This window comes from Lemur catta, chromosome 11 (genome assembly GCF_020740605.2).
Source record: "Lemur catta isolate mLemCat1 chromosome 11, mLemCat1.pri, whole genome shotgun sequence".
Taxonomy (NCBI): Eukaryota; Metazoa; Chordata; class Mammalia; order Primates; family Lemuridae; genus Lemur; species Lemur catta.
The window spans coordinates 87,339,555-87,359,267 of NC_059138.1; the positions used below are offsets into that span (position 1 = coordinate 87,339,555).

Here is a 19,713-nt window from a genome sequence, read left to right on the forward strand (position 1 = left end):
TCTATGCTTTAAGAATATCCAGAAACAATTAATTCTACTTTCACAAATATTTATTGACCAAGCAGAAAATATACATGTGTATTCTTAAATAATCAACTAAAATTTGACTTTTTTAGTTATTTGTATAAAATTATTATAATATTAAGGGAAATAGAAGTTTTAAATAGGAAAAAAGTGATCTACATACAGTCTTACTACCTCAAGGATTTAGCTTTTTAAAATAAGGTACCCCTCTTCAATTTCCATATGCATGCGTAATTCATACGTAGTTATAAGGGTAATATATAGTTAGTTTCACATTCATTTTTTACTTACTACACTGTAAGCGTTTTCATATTGCTGCATAGTCTTCAGGTTAACATTTAAATGCATGTATAGTATTCCATTGAATGGCTGTATTTTGGTTAACTTCATTTCTCACGCTGTTGAATGATTTGCTTATAGCGTTTATCACTATTTTCGATACAGCCACCAAGGACCTGCATCACCTTGTCTTGTATTTTCTTAGGGTTCTGTTCCCAAAAGAGCAGGTCCAGGGAGATAAATGTGGTTTGGGTATTTGATATTAATGGCTCACTGTTTCCTAAATTAGGCGTTGTGGTCCTCCAGGTTCACCAACACCAACACCTTCACCTCCATCTCATCATTTGTTTTGTTTTTGCAATTTAAGAGGTGCTCCAAGTACTTTGATGCCACTTACGTTTTATAATACTTGTGGATCAACTCTTTTTCCATAAACTTTTCTTTAGTACTTGTAGTTTCTCCCATGTGAATTGTCTTGTTCTTGGGCTTTTTGTTTTTCTGTTTGGTTGGGTGGTTTGGCTTGGTTTTGGAAAGTTTTTTTTTCCTTGTTTGGTTTTGCGACTGTGTGTGTGTGTGTGTGTGTGTGTCCATTTACAAATTAGATATTCTAGCTGATTTTCTTACTAATTTCCATGAACCCTTTATATGGTATAAATATTTACCCTTTTACTACCAAAAAAAAAAAAAAAGTACAGGCAGACATTGATAGATAATTCTTGATGGAGTAGAAGAGAGCCGGCTTTCTGACCTTCTCTCTCCTCTGTGAAGCAGGGCGAGGCTCTAAGACTTCAGTCCTGCCCTCGCTGAGAGGTCCCTCCTCCAAGCGCTGTGTGTCCTGCTTCCCCAAACAGCCCCTGCCCTTTAGCAAAGATCAGGGTGGGGGATACCTGGAATTGCAGGCTGCTGCCCCAGGAAGGCGTGAGATAATCAAGGTCCACCCGAGGAATGTAAATTATCTTGGGACATTGCTGACATTTTCATCATCAATTAAGATAAAAATTCTCTGTCATGGTCACTGCACTTTGGAAGGAAAAGAAAGGCTACAAACTTGACATTTTGATACTTATCTAAGTCCTGTTCCTGGTATCCATTGCTGAGGAACAAACTACCCCAAACATAGCGGCATAAAACAACAATCACTTATTATTATAATTATCACTATTTCCCGTGGGTCTGGTTGGGCTGGGCCCAGCTAGGCAGCTCTCTCTCAGGTATCTCAGACCTTCCCAGGCCCAAGGGACGAGAACATGGATTCTACCTCTTAGAAGAAGAGTGATAAGCTTCTGGAAGAACATGTAGATCTAAAAAGGTAGTCAATTTTGGGAAAATGCAATCTGCCATAGTCATTTAGGGAATCCTCCCAGTAGCAGCTTCCTTGGTCTTTGGCAGGCCCCGTTTCTCCCTGGTCAAAGTTACATACTAGGCAGCTTCTCACTGGCGCCAGCTCCCCACCACCCCCCCCACCCCGCCCTCCTGCCATGGCCGTTCCCCATGTTCCAGCAGGAAGACCGTCACTGAGGGCCACCTCCGCCTTCTCCACCACCTCCTTACCACAGACCAGTCTAGGTGGCAGATTAACACAAATCTTTCCCTCTGCAATTCCAGCCTCAGGCCACTCATCCCGCCCCCTTCCAGATTTGGTGGTAAGAGGCCCACTCAGGAAATGCCTCCCAGTAACTGCTTCTGACCGGAGACCAGATAAAGTCAGACTTACAGAAAGCCCCTAGCGTCTCAAGCCTAGACGTATGCAGTACAACCTGAAGGACTCATCAGACATGCAGCTTTCAGTGTTGCTTCAATTTCTATAATTTTACCAATCATTCTGATGATTCTCTTGCAAACGTTCTGGAGACCTCGCTGAGAAAAGCTTCCGCTGTTAGGTCAAGGAAAGAATGGGGCGCTGGTCTGCGGAAGCCCTGCCGCAGGGGAACCTCGCCTGTGCCCCACTGCGTCCCCTCGTGCCCTCTTGGGTTATACTTAGAGACCTGGCTATTACCTGCCGCTTGGACTCTCACCCTCATCCTCCTCTTCTTCACCCCCGTCACCCTGCCCCGTCCTTGCTTTCCTGGGCACCAGACCCATATAATTCCCCTGGACAGTGGGGCTCACATGACCTTCAGGACCTGCAGGTCAGCACGTCCAAACCCACACCAACACCCACCCTGCCCATCTGCCCACCTTCTACCTGCTCTTCTTCAGGGTCAGTGGCTCTGCCTACCTGGTCTCAGCAGAAACCTTGAACTTCATAATGGTCTCCTCCCTCTTCATCAACCTCCTTATCCAGTCAGGCCCCAAATCCCAACGAGTCTACTTGCAAAGTTATCACAAATTCTGCTGCTAAATAGCTCCTGAATTTGGCCCCTTCTTCCTTCCAGGCTGTGTGCCCTGAGGAAGAGGGAAGCTGGTCCCCAGTCATCTAGCCATCCGGTAGGCTGAGAGACATGGGCAAACACAGGTCACTGGGGAGGGGACACAGGGGCTGCCTGGAGGGAGGAGGGAGTGCAGCGGAGCAGAGGGGAGCTAGGGAGCTGGATGTCTGCCCGCGAATAGGGAGTCAGAGCAGGCTGTCAAGGGCAGGCAGGTTGAGGAAATGTCTGTGAGTATTCTGCCGGCAGACAGAGCTGATCTTGTTCCCTACAGGCTGTGGCTACCCCCGCCACTGGCAGATGCTTGGAAAGGCAGCCTGGCCAGCCGGGCCAGTAAGCATCTCTGGCCTGGACTGTCGCGGGAGCCCCCAGCTGCTCTCTGCGACTCCAGGTGGTCGTTCTCAGTGTACCTCTGGCCCTGCCTCTCCGTTTTAGCAGCTACTTCTTGCAGACAGCGGTGCTTCTCAAAGTTGGTCCCTGGGCCAGCAGCACCAGGATCACCTGGGAACTTGTCAGAAATGCAAATTCTTTGGCCCTACCCCAGACCTACTGAATCAGAGACCAAACTAGTGTGTGTTTTAACAAGTCCTGCAGGCTGCCGAAGCTCAGGCTGGGGGACCTGTGGCCTCGGAGAAGAACATCCAGACTGTCACTGGGTGCCCAGAGGGACTCCCTGTCTCCCTCTCCACTGGTCTCTGTGCAGCACCCACAGGTCCTGACGCCACCACCAAGCTCCCCAGGGCTCTTCACTGGTGCCCTGTTTTGCACAGCTTGTTTCTCTTCTGAAAATGTTCTTTCCCAACAAGCTCCCTGACAAGATCATACTCCAACTTCAAAGTTTATAAACCTTAGGAGTCTCGTTGTCTGTGTCCCCCTACATCTCTGCCTTGTCCGAGACAGCCTTTCAGGTTGCTAGAGTTATGGTTTCTGCGCCAGTTCCCCTTCATTCCATCTTGACAGTGTGTTCAAATCCTTTTTGCTCTGAAAGCCCCACAGAGCCTGCGCATACTGGAAGGGTTGATAAGAACTGGGTACTTGGCAAGGTGGCTAGCTGGCCGGCCCACCGACTAAATCTCCAACTTCAGAAGAAAAACAAAATGAGCCTTCAGATAAGCAGAAAACATTTATTTGTTTGCTGGCTTGCTTTTAGGTATAATATTTCCACAACCTCTGCCCAGCCGTATCGATTACCTGTTAAATAAAAATAAGTGACAGAACTACTATTCCAGTTTGTAGACTTATTACAGTAAGGTAGAGGTAATTTGATATCTCAGTTGTAACATTTTAATTTACTTCCCATACCTTTATTTTAGACTTAGCCCAATTTTGTTTACTACGGGGCACAAGCTGTTTTGCATGATTAGCTATTATTTGTGTTGATTTTTTCAAAGTCACCATGCTTGAAACTCATCCTAGCTTACAAAACAAAAATAAGTCAGATCATCTAGAGATACTTGTCTTGCTAATTGTTGTCCACTATCTTGTGGGAATTTTAAGCATTTCTTTCCTGACACTCAAGACAGTTCTTTACAGATTTCTCTAATTTTCTGACTCAGAGCATCAGCCCCCAACAAGCAAACAAACAAAAGTTAACTCCTGTCTCTCTGTTTTCTAATGAAAGGTATCAAAACATCCAGCGAACCATTGCAACAGAGAGGCCTGAGGAAGATTCTGGCAGCCAAAGCTGTGAGCAAGTCCCAGCAGGAGGAGGTGGAGGTGGAGGGAGTGACTCAGAAGCTGAATCTTCCCAGTCGAGCTTAGGTATTGGAAGAGGGGTCCCCAGACACCTGGGGTGGCATCCAGTGGCTGTGTGACAAAGGTGTGCCCTGCCTCCTGGTGGCGATGCAGAGGACCCGGGTGCAGGAGAAAGAGGCATCTTGGTGCCCACAGGGTAAAGCAGACAGGACACAGCTTCCCACCAGGGCACTCGAAAGGGGGTTACCAGGGAAGGGAGCCGCCACCCTGGCTCGGGATCTGGAAGCAGGGAAGCAGCTGGATCTGGGATGGGGCTGTTTGCTGTGGTAATTGGGCAGCAAGACAACTTCATCAGTGGCTTAATCAACTGTTGTTAAGTAAATGTATTTGTTGGTGTCCTAAGGATTTTCCACTTATAAATAAAACATGCAATAAAAGTTCAGTCTATTTCAAGGAGCCCATGTGACAACACTAGGAATAATTACTTGTTTGCATTTAGAATAAAATCCAATTCCCCTGAGGACGAAGAGGTTTCGGTTGTGCACGCATCTGAGAGTGCACAGTAGGCATCCACCCCGGGCCTGGTTTTCCTGGTTTTTGTTGCTTTGAATCTGCCCAAGTGGAACTCAGACAAAGATATTCAAAAGGCATGAGACCGGCGGTCACTTTTTGTATCTGTAATAAGATTATCACAGTGACATTCTAATAATCTACTTTCTTTTTAAATTCAGTAAATTATGACAGATTTATTTGACAAAAGAAGGCTCAGAGGACAGTCTGAGCAAGCAGCCCTGGGATTCCAATCCTACCAGGTTGCAGCTGTCTATGGCAGTGCCGACTATTGGAAATTCTTGTGGGGTTATATGAACGCACGTACACACCGACGGTTTTGATTGCCTCCATTCTGTTTGTTTTACTAGGTATACTAACTAAACTGACTAGTTTAGGTTTTTCCATAAATAATTTATTTGTTCAAGCTTCTGAGAGAGATGTGGTACAATGATCAAGTCATTAGATACATGAGGAAAAAGAAACAGAAAATTTATTTCTGGGTTTGTATTGGATCAGTTGGCACTTACCGAGTAACAAACCATCCCAAAATTTAGTGCCTGAAACTCACAACCATTCCTTTCTCCCACAGTTCTACAGGTTGGCAATTTGAGCTGGGTGGTCCCCCAGGGCGCTGCTGGGCTCCCACGTCCATCTTTGTCACCTGTCGCATCAGCTGTGGGCTGGCATGTCTGAGACAGCTTCCGCTAGGGTGGCTTGTCCCTGCTCCCCGGGGCTTCTCATCTTGCAGTGGGCTAGCACAAGCTCGTCCTCACAGTGGTGGCAGGGATACAAGAGAGAAAATGGAGACACACCTCTCTTTTTTTCATTATTTTTTTAAAAAGTTTTATTTTTAATTATTATGGTTACATAATAGTTGTATATTTTGTAGGGTACGTGTGATGTTTTGATACAGGCATACAATGTGAATTAATCAAATCAGGGTAATTGTGCTATTCATCAACTCAGACATTTAATATTTATTTGTATTAGTGACATTCCACTTTTACTCTTTTAGTTATTTTTGAGTATACACTAACTTGTTGATTATAGTCACTTTGTTGTGCTATCAAATGTTGTTCATTCTATCTAACCATATTTTTGGACCCATTAACCACCCTCACTTTATCCCCCCTCCCTGCTTCCCTTCCCAGATTCTTGTCACTATCATTCTACTCTCTGTCTCCATGAGATCAATTGTTTTTAGTATTTAGCTCCCACATATGAGTGAGAACATGCAAGATTTGTCTTTCTGTGCTTGGTTTATTTCACTTAACATAATGTTCTCCCGTTTCATCCATGTTGTTTCAAATGGCAGGATTTTATTCTTTTTGTGGCTATATAATAATATTCCATCGTATATATGTACCACAATTTCTTTATCCCTTCATTCATTAATGGACACTTAGGTTGATTCTATATCTTGGCTATTGTGAATAGTGCTGCAATAAACATGGGAATGCAGGCATCTTTTCAATATACTGAATTCCCATTCTTTGGATATATACCTAGCAGTGGGATTGCTGGGTCATATGATAGTTCTATTTTTAGTTTTTTGAGGAACTTCCATACTCTTTTCCATAGTGGTTGCACTAATTTACATTCCCAGCAACAGTGTACAAGGGTTTCCCTTTCTCCACATCCTCACCAGCATTTGTTACTGCCTTTTTTTTTTTTTTTTTTTTTTTTTTTTTTGAGACAGAGTCTCACTTTGTTGCCCAGGCTAGAGTGAGTGCCGTGGCATCAGCCTAGCTCACAGCAACCTCAGACTCCTGGGCTTAAGCGATCCTACTGCCTCAGCCTCCCGAGTAGCTGGGACTACAGGCATGAGCCACCATGCCCGGCTAATTTTTTTGTATATATATTTTTAGTTGGCCAGATAATTTCTTTCTATTTTTGGTAGAGACGGGGTCTCACTCTTGCTCAGGCTGGTCTCGAACTCCTGACCTCGAGCGATCCACCCGCCTCGGCCTCCCAGAGCTAGGATTACAGGCGTGAGCCACCGCGCCCGGCCTTATTACTGCCTTTTTGATAAAAGCCATTTTAACTGGGGTGAGATGATATCTCATTGTAGTTTTTTTGTTTGTTTGTTTTTTGTTTTTTTTTTGAGACAGAGTCTCACTCTCTTGCTTGGGCTAGAGTGCTGTGGCGTCAGCCTAGCTCACAGCAACCTCAAACTCCTGGGCTCCAGTGATCCTCCTGCCTCAGCCTCCCGAATAGCTGGGACTACAGGCATGCACCACCATGCCCAGCTAATTTTTTCTATTTTTAATTGTTTGGCTAATTTCTTTCTATTTTTAGTAGAGACGGGGGTCTCGCTCTTGCTCAGGCTGGTCTCAGACTCCTGAGCTCAAATGATCCACCTGCCTTGGCCTCCCAAAATACTAGGATTACAGGCATGAGCCACCACACCCGGGCCTCATTGTAGTTTTGATTTGCATTTCTCTGACAACCAATGTGGTTGAGCATTTTTTCATGTACCCGTTGGCCACTTGTATGTCTTCTTTTGAGAAAAGTCTCTTCAGATCTTTGCCCACTTTTTAATTGGATTATTTGATTTTTTCTTAGTGAGTTGTTTTAGCTCCTTATTTATTCTAGTTATTAATCCCTTGTCAGACAGGTATTTTGCAAATATTTCCTCCCATTCTGTGGGTTGTCTCTTCACTTTGGTGATTGTTTCCTTTGCTGTGCAAAAGCCTTTTAGCTTGATGTGATCTCATTTGTCCAATTTTGCTTTGGTTGCCTGTGTTTTAGGGGTGTTACTCATGAAGTCCTTGCCCAGATAAATGTCCTGAAGCGTCTTCCCAATGTTTTCTCTTAGTAATTTCATAGTTTCAGGTCTTAGATTTAACTCTTTAATCCATTTTGGTTTGATTTTTGTATATTGTGGGAGATAAGGATCTAGTTTCATTTTTCTGCATGTGGATTTCCAGTTTTCCCAGCACCATTTTTTGAAAAGACTGTCCTTTCCCTACTATATGTTCTTGGTGTCTTTTTCAAAGATAAGTTCACTATACATGTGTGGATTTATTTCTGGATTCTCTATTCTGTTCCATTGGTCTATGTGTCTGTTTTTATGCCAATACCATGCTGTTTTGGTCACTACAGCTCTGTAGTATAATTTGAAATCAAGTGATGCGCTTCCTCCAGTTTTGCTCTTTTTTGTCAGGATAGCTTTGGCTATTTTGGGTCTTGTGGTTCCATATAAATTTTAGGATTATTTTTTTCTATTTCTGTGAAAAATATCATTGGTATTTTGATGAGGATTACATTGAATCGACAGAATGAAGGACAAAGTCATAAAATCATTTCAATTGATATTGAAAAAGCATTTGATGAAATTCAACATCCCTTCATGGTAAAAACTCTCAAAAAAACTGGGTATAGAAGGAACTTACCTCTCATTTACAACTGCCACAAATAAAATAAAATATCTGGGAATGAATTTAACCAAAGAAGTAAAAGATCTCTATAATGAAAACTATAAAACATTGATGAAAGAAGTTGAAGAGGACAAAAAAATGGAAAGATATTCCATGCCCATGGATTAGAAGAATCAGTATTGTTAAAATGTCCATATTACCCAAAGCAATGCTTTATTTCTTTCTCTTATCTGATTGCACTAGCTAGAACTTCCAGTACTATGTTGGATAACAGTGGTGAAAGTGGGCATCCTTGCCTTGTTCCAGATCTTAGAGGAAAGGCTTTCACTTTTTCCCCATTCAGTATGATACAAGCTGTGGGTCTGTTATGTGTGGCTTTTACTGTGTTCAGGTAAGTTCCTTCTGTACCCAGTTGTTTTGAAAGTTTTTACCATGAACGGATGTTGAATTTTATCAAAGGCTTTTTCAACATCAATTGAAATGATCTCATGATTTTTGTCTTTCATTCTGTTGATATAATGTATCATATTGATTGATTTGCATATATTAAACCATCCTTAAATCCCTGAGATGAATCCCACCTGATCATTGTGAATAATATCTTTAATGTATTTTTGAATTTGGTTTGCCAGTATTTTGTTGAGGATTTTTGCATTTATGTTCAATAGAGATATTGGCCTATGGTTTTCTTTTTTTGTTCTATCTTTGTTTGGTTTTGGTATCTGGGTGATACAGGCCTCATAAAATGAGTTTAGGAGTATCCCTTCCTCCTCAATTTTTTGGAATAGTTTAAGTAGGATTAGTATTAATTCTTCTTTGAATGCTTGGTAGAATTCAGCAGTGAAGCCATCAGGTTCTGGGCTTTTTTTTTTTTTTTTTTTTTGATGGGAGACTTTTTATTACTGCTTCTATCTCGTTACTTGTTACTGGTTTTTTCATGTTTTGGATTTCTTCCTGGTTCAATCTTGGTAGGTTATAAGTGTCTAGGAATTTATCCATTTCTTCCAGGGTTTTCCAATTTACTGGCATAGAGTTGCTCATATTAGTCTCCAATGATCCCTTGAATTTCTGCAGTATCAGCTGTAATGTCTTTTTTTCACCTCTGATTTTATTTATTTGTATCTTCTCCTTTTTTTCTTAGTCTGGCTAAAGGTGTGTCTATTTTGTTTATCTTTTCAAAAAAAACCAACTTTTTATTTCATTGACCTTTTGTATTTTTTGTTTCAATTTCATTTATTTCTGCTCAGAACTTTATTATTTCTTTTCTTCTACTAATTTTGGATTTGTTTTGCTCTTATTTTTGTACTTCTTTGAGATGCATTGTTGTTTGTTTGAAGCTTTTCTACTTTTTTGATGCAGACACTTATTGCTATAAACTTTCCTCTTATTACTGCTTTTGCTGTATCCCATAGGTTTTAATATGTTGTGTTTTCATTTTCATTTGTTTCAAGAAACTTTTTAATTTTCTTCTTAATCTCTTCATTGGCCCACTGGTCATTCAGGAGCATATTGTTTAATTTTCATGTGTTTCTATAACTTCTAATGTTCTTCTTGTTATTGATTTCTAGTTTTATTCCATTATTGTCAGAGAAAATACTTGGTATGATTTCAATTCTTTTTAATTTTTTGATACTTGTTTTGTGGCCTAACATATGGTCTATCCTTGAAAATGATCCATGAGCTTAGGAGAAGAATGTGAGTTCTTCAGCTGTTGGATAAAATGTTCTGTAAATATTAATATCTATTTGGTCTATACTGCAGATTAAGTCCAATGTTTCTGATTTTGTGTTTGAATGATTTGTCCAATGCTGAAAGTGGGTTGTTGAGATCTCCAATTATTATTGTGTTGGGGTCTATCTCTCTCTTTAGCTCTGATAATATTTCCTTCCTATATCTGGGTACTCCAGTGTTGGGTACATGTATATTTAGAATTGTTATATCCTCTTGCTGAGTTGACCCTTTATCCTTATATAATGACCTTGTTTGTCTCTTTCTACAGTTTTTGTCTTGAAATCTATTTTATCTCATAGAAGTATAGCTACTCCTGCTCTTTTTTGGTTTCCATTTGCATGGGATATCTTTTTTCATCCCTTTATTTTCAGTCTATGTGTGTCTTTATAGGTGAAGTGTATTTTTTGCAGACAACATATAGTTGTTTCTTGTCCTTTTAATCCATGTAGGCACTCTATGTCTTTTGATTGGAGAGTTTAGTCCATTAACATTCAATGTTATTATCGATAGGTAAAGACTTACTACTGCCATGTTGTTATTTGATTTCTGGTTAGTCTATGGTCCTCTCTTTTTTGTTACTGCCTTCCCATCTTCCTTTGTTAAAAGTGATTTTCTCCGGTAGTATGTTTTAATTTCTTGTTTTTCTATTTTTTTTGTGTGTGTGTATCTATTTATTTTGTGATTTGAAGTTACCAAGAGGCTTCCACGACACATTTTATAACCAATTATTTTAAACATATGATAATTCTGCTTACAAAAACAAATAAACAAGCAAAGAGAAATCTAACAGAAATCTTGCCCTTTAATTCCATCCCTTCTTGCTTTTTAACTTTTTGTTGTTTGCATCCATATCTTTTTATACTATCTATCTCTCAAATAGTTGTTGTTGTTATTTTTGATAGGTTTGTCTTTAGTCTTCCTACTCAAGATATAAATGGTTTATACACTGCAATTATAGCAATAGAGTATTCTGTATTTGTGTCTTTACTGTTACCAGTGAGTAGTACACCTTCAGAAGATTTCTTATTATTCATTAACATCCTTTTCTTTCAGGTTGAAGAACTCCTTTTTGGCATTTCTTTTAGGACAGGTCTGGTGTTGATGAAATCCCTCAGCTTTTGTTTGTCTGGGGAAGTCTTTTTATTTCTTCATGGTTGAAGGATATTTTTTCAGGATATAATATTCAAGGGTTAAGGTTTTTTTTCCTTCAGCACTTTGAATATGTCATGCCACTCTCTCCTGGCCTATGATGTTTTCATTGAGAAGTCTGCTGCCAGATGTATTGGAGCTCCTTTATATGTTATATTTTTCTTTTTCCTTGCTTCTTTTAGGACCTTTTCTTTATCTGTGACCTTTGAGTGCTTGATTATTAAATGCTTTGAGGTAGCCTTGTTTGGGTTAAATATATTGGTGTTCTATGACCTTCTTGTAGCTGAATATTGATATCTTTCTCTAGGTTTGGAAAGTTCTCTTTTATTATTTCTTTAAATAAACTTTCTACCCCAATCTCTCTCTACCTCCTCTTAAGGCCAATGATTCCTAGATTTGCTCTTTAGAGGCTGTTTTCTAGATCTTGTAGGTATGCATTATTCTTATTTATCCTTTCTCTCTTTCCCTCTGTCCTTCCCTCCCTCCTGATTGTATATTTTCAAATAGCTAGTCTTCAAGCTCACTAATTCTCTCTTCTGCTTGGTCAATTCTGCTGTTGAAGATTTTCATGCATTTCTCAGTTTGTCAACTGAATTCTTAAGCTCTGGAATTTCTGTTTGATCTTTTTTGTTATTTCAATCTCTATTAAATTTCTCTGATAGGCTTCTGAATTCCTTCTCTGTGTTGTCTTGAAGTTCATTGAGCTTCTTCAGGACAGCTATTTTGAATTCTTTGCCTGCAAGGTCACCTATCTCCATTGCTCCAGGATTGCTCACTAGTGTCTTATTTAGTTCATTTGGTGAGGTCATGTCTTCTTGGATGTTCTTGATGCTTGTAGATGTTCATTGATGTCTGGGCACTGAAGAGTTAGGTATTTATTTTAATCTTCACAGTCTGGGCTTGTTTGAACCTGTCCTTCTTGTGAAGACTTTCCAGATACTCAAATGGAATTGAATGCTGTGATCTAAGTCTCTGGTCACTGCAGCTGTATCAGCACTGGGGATGCCCCAAGCCCAATAATGCTATGACTCTTGCAGACTCCAGGTGGTACCAACTTGGTGAGCTTGGGCAAGATACAAGAGAATTCTCTGGATTACCGGGCAAAGTCTCTCACTCTCTTCCCTCACTCTCTGTGCTGGGCTGCTGGAGTTGGGGGAGAAGTGACATGAGCACTCCCTTGTGGCCACCAGCGCCTGGTCACACCTAGAGCCAGCCCAGTCTCACCCAAAGCCAGTGGTGACAGTTGTCTGGCTACCTCTGATGTTTATACTAAGCCCAAGGGCTCTTTAGTCAGCAGGTGGTGAGTCCTGCCAGGACTGGGTCCTTCCCTTCAGGGCAGCATGTTTCCTTCTGGCCCAGGGTGGGTCCAGGAACTGAGGCCTCAGGAGTCCGCTTGGAACTTTATTTTACTGTGGCTGAGCTGGTACCCAAGTTGCAAAACAAAGTCCTCTGAGCTCTTCCCTTTCCTTTCCTCAAGTGGAAGAAGGCTCTTCCTATGTAAGCCACACTGTCTATTGTTGGTGACATAGGCACCGGCTTGGCCACAGCTGCTGGTGTCTCACTGGATCATGTGCACCCCAAGTCCACTGGCTCTGAGCCAGCACAGCCACAGGAATTGCCCAAGGACTGCAGCCCTTGTGGCCTGACTGCCTTAGGAATTTAGCCCAGGCCCCAGGCTGTTCTGCAAGTGCTGGGGCTAGCTGGAACCTGGGCTTTGGGGCAGAGATTTCCCTCTGGCCAGGCTGGTCAAAATGCTCTCCCCGTGGGCGCCAGCAGAATTCTGTTCTATGCTGTGTTCCCTTGTGCCAGGGTGGCCCTGAGTTTTGATTAGAAGCCCCACAGTCCCTTCACTTGCCCTCCCCAGCACACAGATTCTCTCTCCACTCCATGTGCTGAGGCAGCACTGCTGGGAGATGGGGGCGGGGTGGTGTAGGCAATGCCAGACTGTCTTTTCTGCCCTCTTCAGTGCTTCTTTTCTTGATATAATGTTAAAACCAGGTAGTATGATCCACTTTTGGTTCTTCTGACAGTGCTTGCTTGCATGGATAAGTTGTTGAATTAGGTGTTCGTGTGGAGGGATGATTGCTGGAGGTTTCTATTTGGCCATCTTGCTCTGCTTAAATCAACACACAGATCTCTTGAAACCTTGACTCAGAACTGACGTGTTGCCATTTCTATTGATTGAAACAAGGCACATGGCCACCTGCAATTCACCAAGGGGAGGAGTTGCAAAGTCCCATTGCAACAGGGTGTGGCTATGAAGAAGGCAAGAATTGTGGCCCTTTCTGTGAACAATATACCATAGTTGTGGTTAGAAACTCGTAAAGAAAATAAGAAAAAAGTCATTTGGATAAAAGGGAGGTGATGTTAGAGGACTTGAGCCTAACTGAAGTTTGCACGAACATACTAGAAAATGGTTCTTAACCGACATACATAAAGCAGTATGATACCTGGTTATATCACCATTAAAAACAACAGCCCATTGTATGGGTGAAGGCTCGTGTGCCGCTGCTGTGGAGAGAGAAGTACTGAGTTTGAAACGACTTTGCTTCACTTTTTCTAGATCTGAGGAGAGACGGGTCACTTTCTCCGGTGAACTCACAGAAAATCACCTTGCTGCTGCAGTCCCCAGCGGTCAAGTTCATCACGAACCCCGAGTTCTTCACTGTGCTGCATGCCAATTATGTGAGTGCTCCAGAATACACAGGGGCCTGGCCTGGCTCCTCAAGACCGAACACAGCTTTGCAAAGTCGTGTGATAGTTCAAAGAGTGTAGAATTTTACCCCAGGCAAGGAAGAAAAAAAGACAGCTCAGTCCACTCTTTTAACTACATGTGAATCACTCAAGAAGGAAGAAGGCTGGACCTGGAAATGCTGTTGCCTCTTTGGGGTTTTTGTTAGATTCAAATGTGTTAATGTCAGTGGAAGAGCTTTGGAAACAAATGTGTGTTTTTATTATTGTTAAAATTTTAAAGAAGCAAGATTAGGAAGTAGCCAGATTTCCTTTAGCCGAACCAGGAATGGGGAACCTGTGTCCTCAAGGCCACAGGTGGCCCTCCAGATCACCACGTGTGGCCCCTCGACTGAATCCAGACTTCACAGAACTTCTTTTAATAAAGTTTGGATTCAGTCAAAAGGCCACACTCAAGGAACATTTTATAAAATGTTTGGAATATTTTATAAAATCATTTTCACTAAAGAAATTTCAAAGCAGATTTCTCCTAGATAAACAACTAGGTTTCTTTTTGATATAGGTTTTTCAAATATCATGCTGAAGTTAGATTTGATGTGATTTTACGTATGTAGGGTTTTTTTCATTGCATGTTTTTGGTACTTTCAAGAAAGCAGTGGCATGATATCGCTATATTCATTAATCCTTCCATTCGATAAACATTTTCTGTGGTTCCAGCTGAGATTTGGGTGCTGGAGTCACGGAGACAGATTAGAGTGACACCCAAGCAGTAGGCATTCCCTGTTTGGTGGAGCGACGACCTTTAAAAAGATCCACCCAATGTGACAGGACCTGGCCTGAACTGAGGGAGGATGAGGCGCTCTGGGGCCTCCAGGGAGCACAGGGGTGGGGTGGGCCTGGGGGAAGGGCCCAAGCGAGCCCCGAAGGCTGAGAGTGGACAGGAAGAAGTCCAGGCAGAGGGACAGCCCTTTAGAAAGGACAGGACATTGCTGTGAGCAGGCCTGGGGCTGAGTGCAGGTGGCCGGCAGGAGGCGGGAAAGAGCTGAAGGATCAGCAGCAGGGCAGCACAGCAGGGAGTAGGGGGAGGTGGGGGGGGCGGGGAAGAAGCCTGGGGCTGTTTCCATGGGCAGCAGGAACCCGCAGGAGTCTTAGGCACAGGCTGCCCAGTGGGGGATTGATGGAGCATTTCCTCTGGCAGAGTGTGGGAGAGACTGAGGAGGCCGAGACCAAGCCCGGCCTGACCTAAGGAGGGGCAGGAGCACGGCGAGGAGCAGCTCAATTCAGGGACATTTCTCATGCAGTCAGTAGCATCGGGGTCCCCTGTGATCACAGGTGGGCCGATGATGAGGACTCAGGAAACACTGAGTAGTTTCTGCCTTGGGTACCTGTCTTATTGGTGATGCCGTCAGGTGCAGTAGTTGGATTAGGTGACAAAAGCTGTGGCTGGGGGAGGAGGAAATCAGTTTCTAGCAGGTTATTTCCTGTGGGACGTCCAGTGGCCACATCCAGAGTAGCCTCCCTGGGAACAAGCGTGGCAGATATTGATGCCCCCAGCACCAGGCACCCAGCACCAGGCACCAGGTGGGCCCTGAGCCTGCAGGAGCCACGGGGCCAGTGCTCTCCGGCTACGTGCAGTCTACGTGCTACGTTTCAGCACATACACACACACACACACACACACACACACACACACACCCGGCCTTGTGTACCATAAAATTGTCATTTGGCACATTTAGAAACTCCTGTAACTTTCTTCATTCCTTCTCATCCACCAGCCTCTCCACACACACAGATTTTTACATAGGATTCAAAGGAATGGCAGACGTCTGAAGTCCAGGCTTAAATCCCCAGGGCCCCTAAATTAATTCACCCTGTTTTAGGCAGATAAGGGACCAAAGGCAGTGCTCACAGTCAGAGAAGGCACCATGGAGCAGAGAGAGGGCTGTGTGCAGAGAGCTGGGCGTGGCTGAGTCAGTGGGGGGGGGGGTTTGCCGAGGTGCACAGGGAGGGCCACAGTGTCCAAGGCTGCAGAGCAGTCGGGTAGAATTGGGATCACAAATAGGTCCATGTGTGTTGATGACTCGAGTTTACTTCTCGAGCAAGATCTCTGCTCCCGAGGCCTCTGTCTCCAGCTCTCAAGAAATCTCTGTGTTGCGATCACATTCGGTCATGTTAAGGTGCTCACAGCGCACTTGGTCTGTGATTTCCCTAACCGCCCCTCCCTACCCCGCCCCCCCTCCCAGAGTGCCTACCGAGTCTTCACCAGTAGCACCTGCTTAAAGCACATGATCCTGAAAGTCCGCCGGGACGCCCGCAATTTCGAACGCTACCAGCACAACCGGGACCTGGTGAATTTCATCAACATGTTCGCAGACACTCGGCTGGAACTGCCCCGAGGCTGGGAGATCAAAACGGACCAGCAGGGAAAGGTGAGTGTGACCAGGGGCTTTTATCAAATGGGCCCGTCACCTAGGAGAAGACTAGTGGGGACTAGGTGGGAGTGCGGGGGGGTGGTGGGGGTGGGAGGCCGCGTGTCTCCGAGATGTGCGGTCCGCTACCGGGAGGAGGGGACGCAATGACCGTCCACGCCAGGGGTTCTCAACCTCAGCACTGTTGTGGGGGGAGTTGGGCAGGGAGAGCGTCCTGGACATTATGGGATGTTTAGCACCATCCCTGGCCTCTGCCCACCAGATGCCAACAGCACCCCTGCCCCAGTTGTGACATTGCCCAGTTGAGAACTACTGTTTATATCTTTCTAAATTTAGGTTTGGAACGTGGAAGCAGACTCTGTTCAGTGACCGTTCTATTGTTGTGCCTCCTTAGACAGCTAATTCTCAGGGGATAAACATATTGGTTAAACGGGGCTGACACTATGAGACTACTTACTGTGATTTCACTAGTAAGCCTTCATTTATCCTTAAAACAGCCTGACAAGCAGGGCTGGGTGCACTGGGCCTGCGCCATCTTCCTGGCCTACATTTTTCCTCTTTGTGACCTTAACCCACACTGATCCTTCCCAGAAATGCTCTAGAAGCCTGGCTAAGTGCTGAAGTGAGAATGTTTTTTCTTAATCTTCATCAGTCATCGCAATGTATTTATAGGACAGGCCGAGTAATTTACTAAGGAACTGTCCCTGTGTAATCCTATATGAATTTTGCTAGAGAGACTCCCTCCCACTTTCACGGTCAAAGGAAGCAGAATCTTTGCTGGCAGACACGTCTCTGAGTGGGAAGCCAAGTTACACGGCTCCTTTCCTCTGTGACTGTGAACCTGCAAAGCCTCAGTTCCCCGAAGGGAGCTGACAGGGTGTCCCCTGAGAGCCATGACTCTCTCTCCCACAGACCCCTCAGAACCTGGACTCTCTGGAGCGTGTGGGGAAAGAATGTGCCCATCAATGCCCGTCCATCCACAAAATGAGTCTCTAGGACCCACTCCTCAGTGGTCAGGTGTGATTCGGGGGAGAGGGGACAGCATGCCTTGTGTCATAGCAAAGCCACCACACCCAGAATCTGCCCCCTGGGACCTCCCCATTGACTGGATGTGGCCTTCCCGGGGAGAATAATGATGATTTGTACGGTGGGGACTTGCTGATATGTATTAGGGTGGGGAATGAAGCCTGAGCCGGAACAGAAAGAAAGGAGCATCATATCAGAGCAGGGGTGCACCTGCTGGTTGTTGGCAATCCACGTTTACATTTTTTGCTTAACCAAGATGCCACAAGGGGGCCGGGCGTGGTGGCTCACGCCTGTAATCCTAGCACTCTGGGAGGCCGAGGCGGGCGGATTGTTTGAGCTCAGGAGTTCGAGACCAGCCTGAGCAAGAGGGAGACCCCGTCTCTACTAAAAATAGAAAAGAAATTATGCGGAGAGTTAAAAACATACATATATATATAGAAAAAATTAGCCGGGCATGGTGGTACATGCCTGTAGTCCCAGCTACTCGGGAGGCTGAAGCAGGAGGATTGCTTGAGCCCAGGAGTTTGAGGTTTCTGTGAGCTAGGCTGATACCACGGCACTCTAGCCTGGGCAACAGAGTGAGACTCTGTCTCAAAAAAAAAAAAAAAAAAATGCCACAAGGACGCCACCACGAATCAGTGAGCAGAAAAGCTGTGTGTATTGTGCAGATAGCACACGCTAACGTGAACAGCTTGTTAACCTTGAATTTCCAAGACTGCAGCTCTTGGGGGAGGATATAGACAACAGGGAGCCCTGTGGAATGACAGTGAGGCCCCCAAATGTAATAAGCCCTTTTTCTCCATGGTACCCAGGGCAGGTGATATGTTGCATCCTGGTCATCATAATAACTGACAAGCACAGCGGCTGAGACAGACACTGAGGGCTTTATTCCATTTTGGATGCATAATAGGGAATTTCTGGCAAGAGAAACTTTCCCCTAATTCTGTTTAGTGAGATGGTATCAGATATAATGAAGAAAAATATCTGAATTTGAAATGGGAAGATTTGAGTTCTACCTTCAGTTAAGACACAAATGGGCTGTGGAACTACCCCATCACTCACACACACACACACACACACACACACACACAAATGGTCTCACTGATTTCTTACTAATTGAAACCACACACACAAACACATAGTTGACAGAATTTCTGAGAGGCAGACCATACTGTGAATTGCTGGAGAAAGTAGCCTTAAATTTGAAATGTATTATCACAATCCACAGGGTAGTCAGAGAGGATCAATGGAGGATAATGGAAAAAATGCAGGGACTGGTCCCTCTGTCTAAACACATGACCCTGTGCCAGTCAATCCACCTCTCTGAGCCTTAAAATGTCACAAGAATGCCTACTTTGCCTATTTTATAACCAGATGTGAAAATAAATAAGTTAATCAGGAAATCCCTGATAATATCATGACAGATTAGTAGTCTCTGCCGTTCTTCCTCTTAATGTCTGCGGAAATAACTCAAGATCAAGACTGGCACGTGACAGAAATAAAAGACTATCTGACTGCCAAAGCCTAGGAATGATGGGAATCTACTGAGAAGTACGTTGCTGGACTATAACTTACAGGCTTAGCCCCTAACTTGGAGAGAATGTGCCGCACGGGAGACTGAGGGTTAGGAACACAGCGCACTGAAGAACGCTGTGATCTTAGCTCGCTGTGCAAAAGCCACCTGCATAGCTGGCTGGAGCAGGATCCAGAATACCAAGATCATCTCCTCAGCCCTCCCGTGGCCAATCTGCTTCTTGCTTTATCTGCACTCTCAAAGGTGACAATCTTTGCTTTTATTATGCACCATGGTAGGGAGGAGAAGGGCTGAGGCAGAGCTGTTTGTTTGCTGTCTTGGAATGTGGGGACAGAGGCAAGGGGCTCAGAGCTGTGCCACTTCAGGAAGACTGGAGCAAAGAGCAAAGTGGCCTCTGATTCCTCTGTCCTCTTCAGAGTCTGAGGAAGGAGGACGTAGCCTCCTGCCCTACTTTGGAGGAAACAGCACGTGTGCCTCATACCTGGCTCCGAGCCTGAGCCGGGGGCGGGGACTATTGGAGAAGTGGCGGGGCTACAGGACCGGGGTCCCATCTTGTGGCAGGCACAAGACTGAAGTGGCTTCTATGAAGGAATCAATGAATAAAATGAGAAAGGGCCTGTGAAGAGGCACTGCTACATGAAGGAAATGGAAAAGCATATTTTTTTCTCAGGAAGTGTAATTTTCCTTAGAAGATAGAAAGAAATGTTTAAAAGATATCTATTCATCATCCACAAAATGGTACAGGGGCACATGACTTCTGCTAAGCAGAATGAAGGAGCCACAAACAGAAAACAAGCTGAGACGAAGCAGACATAAGACAGCACGTTGAAAACAGACGTTTAAGATTGCAGGGGGGA

The 19,713-nt window shown here is 44.1% G+C and overlaps 1 protein-coding gene across 2 annotated transcripts in view; it reads left to right on the forward strand.

Annotated features, from left to right (window-relative positions):
- HECW1 (HECT, C2 and WW domain containing E3 ubiquitin protein ligase 1) overlaps positions 1 to 19,713 on the forward strand; it is a 385,512-nt gene that overhangs the window by 287,689 nt on the left and 78,110 nt on the right. For both annotated transcript variants that reach the window (XM_045564487.1, XM_045564486.1), the window contains exons 12-14: positions 4,291 to 4,430; positions 13,740 to 13,861; positions 16,111 to 16,296. In XM_045564487.1, the coding sequence (XP_045420443.1) occupies positions 4,291 to 4,430; positions 13,740 to 13,861; positions 16,111 to 16,296 (448 nt within the window). The remainder of the gene's footprint in view (positions 1 to 4,290; positions 4,431 to 13,739; positions 13,862 to 16,110; positions 16,297 to 19,713) is intronic.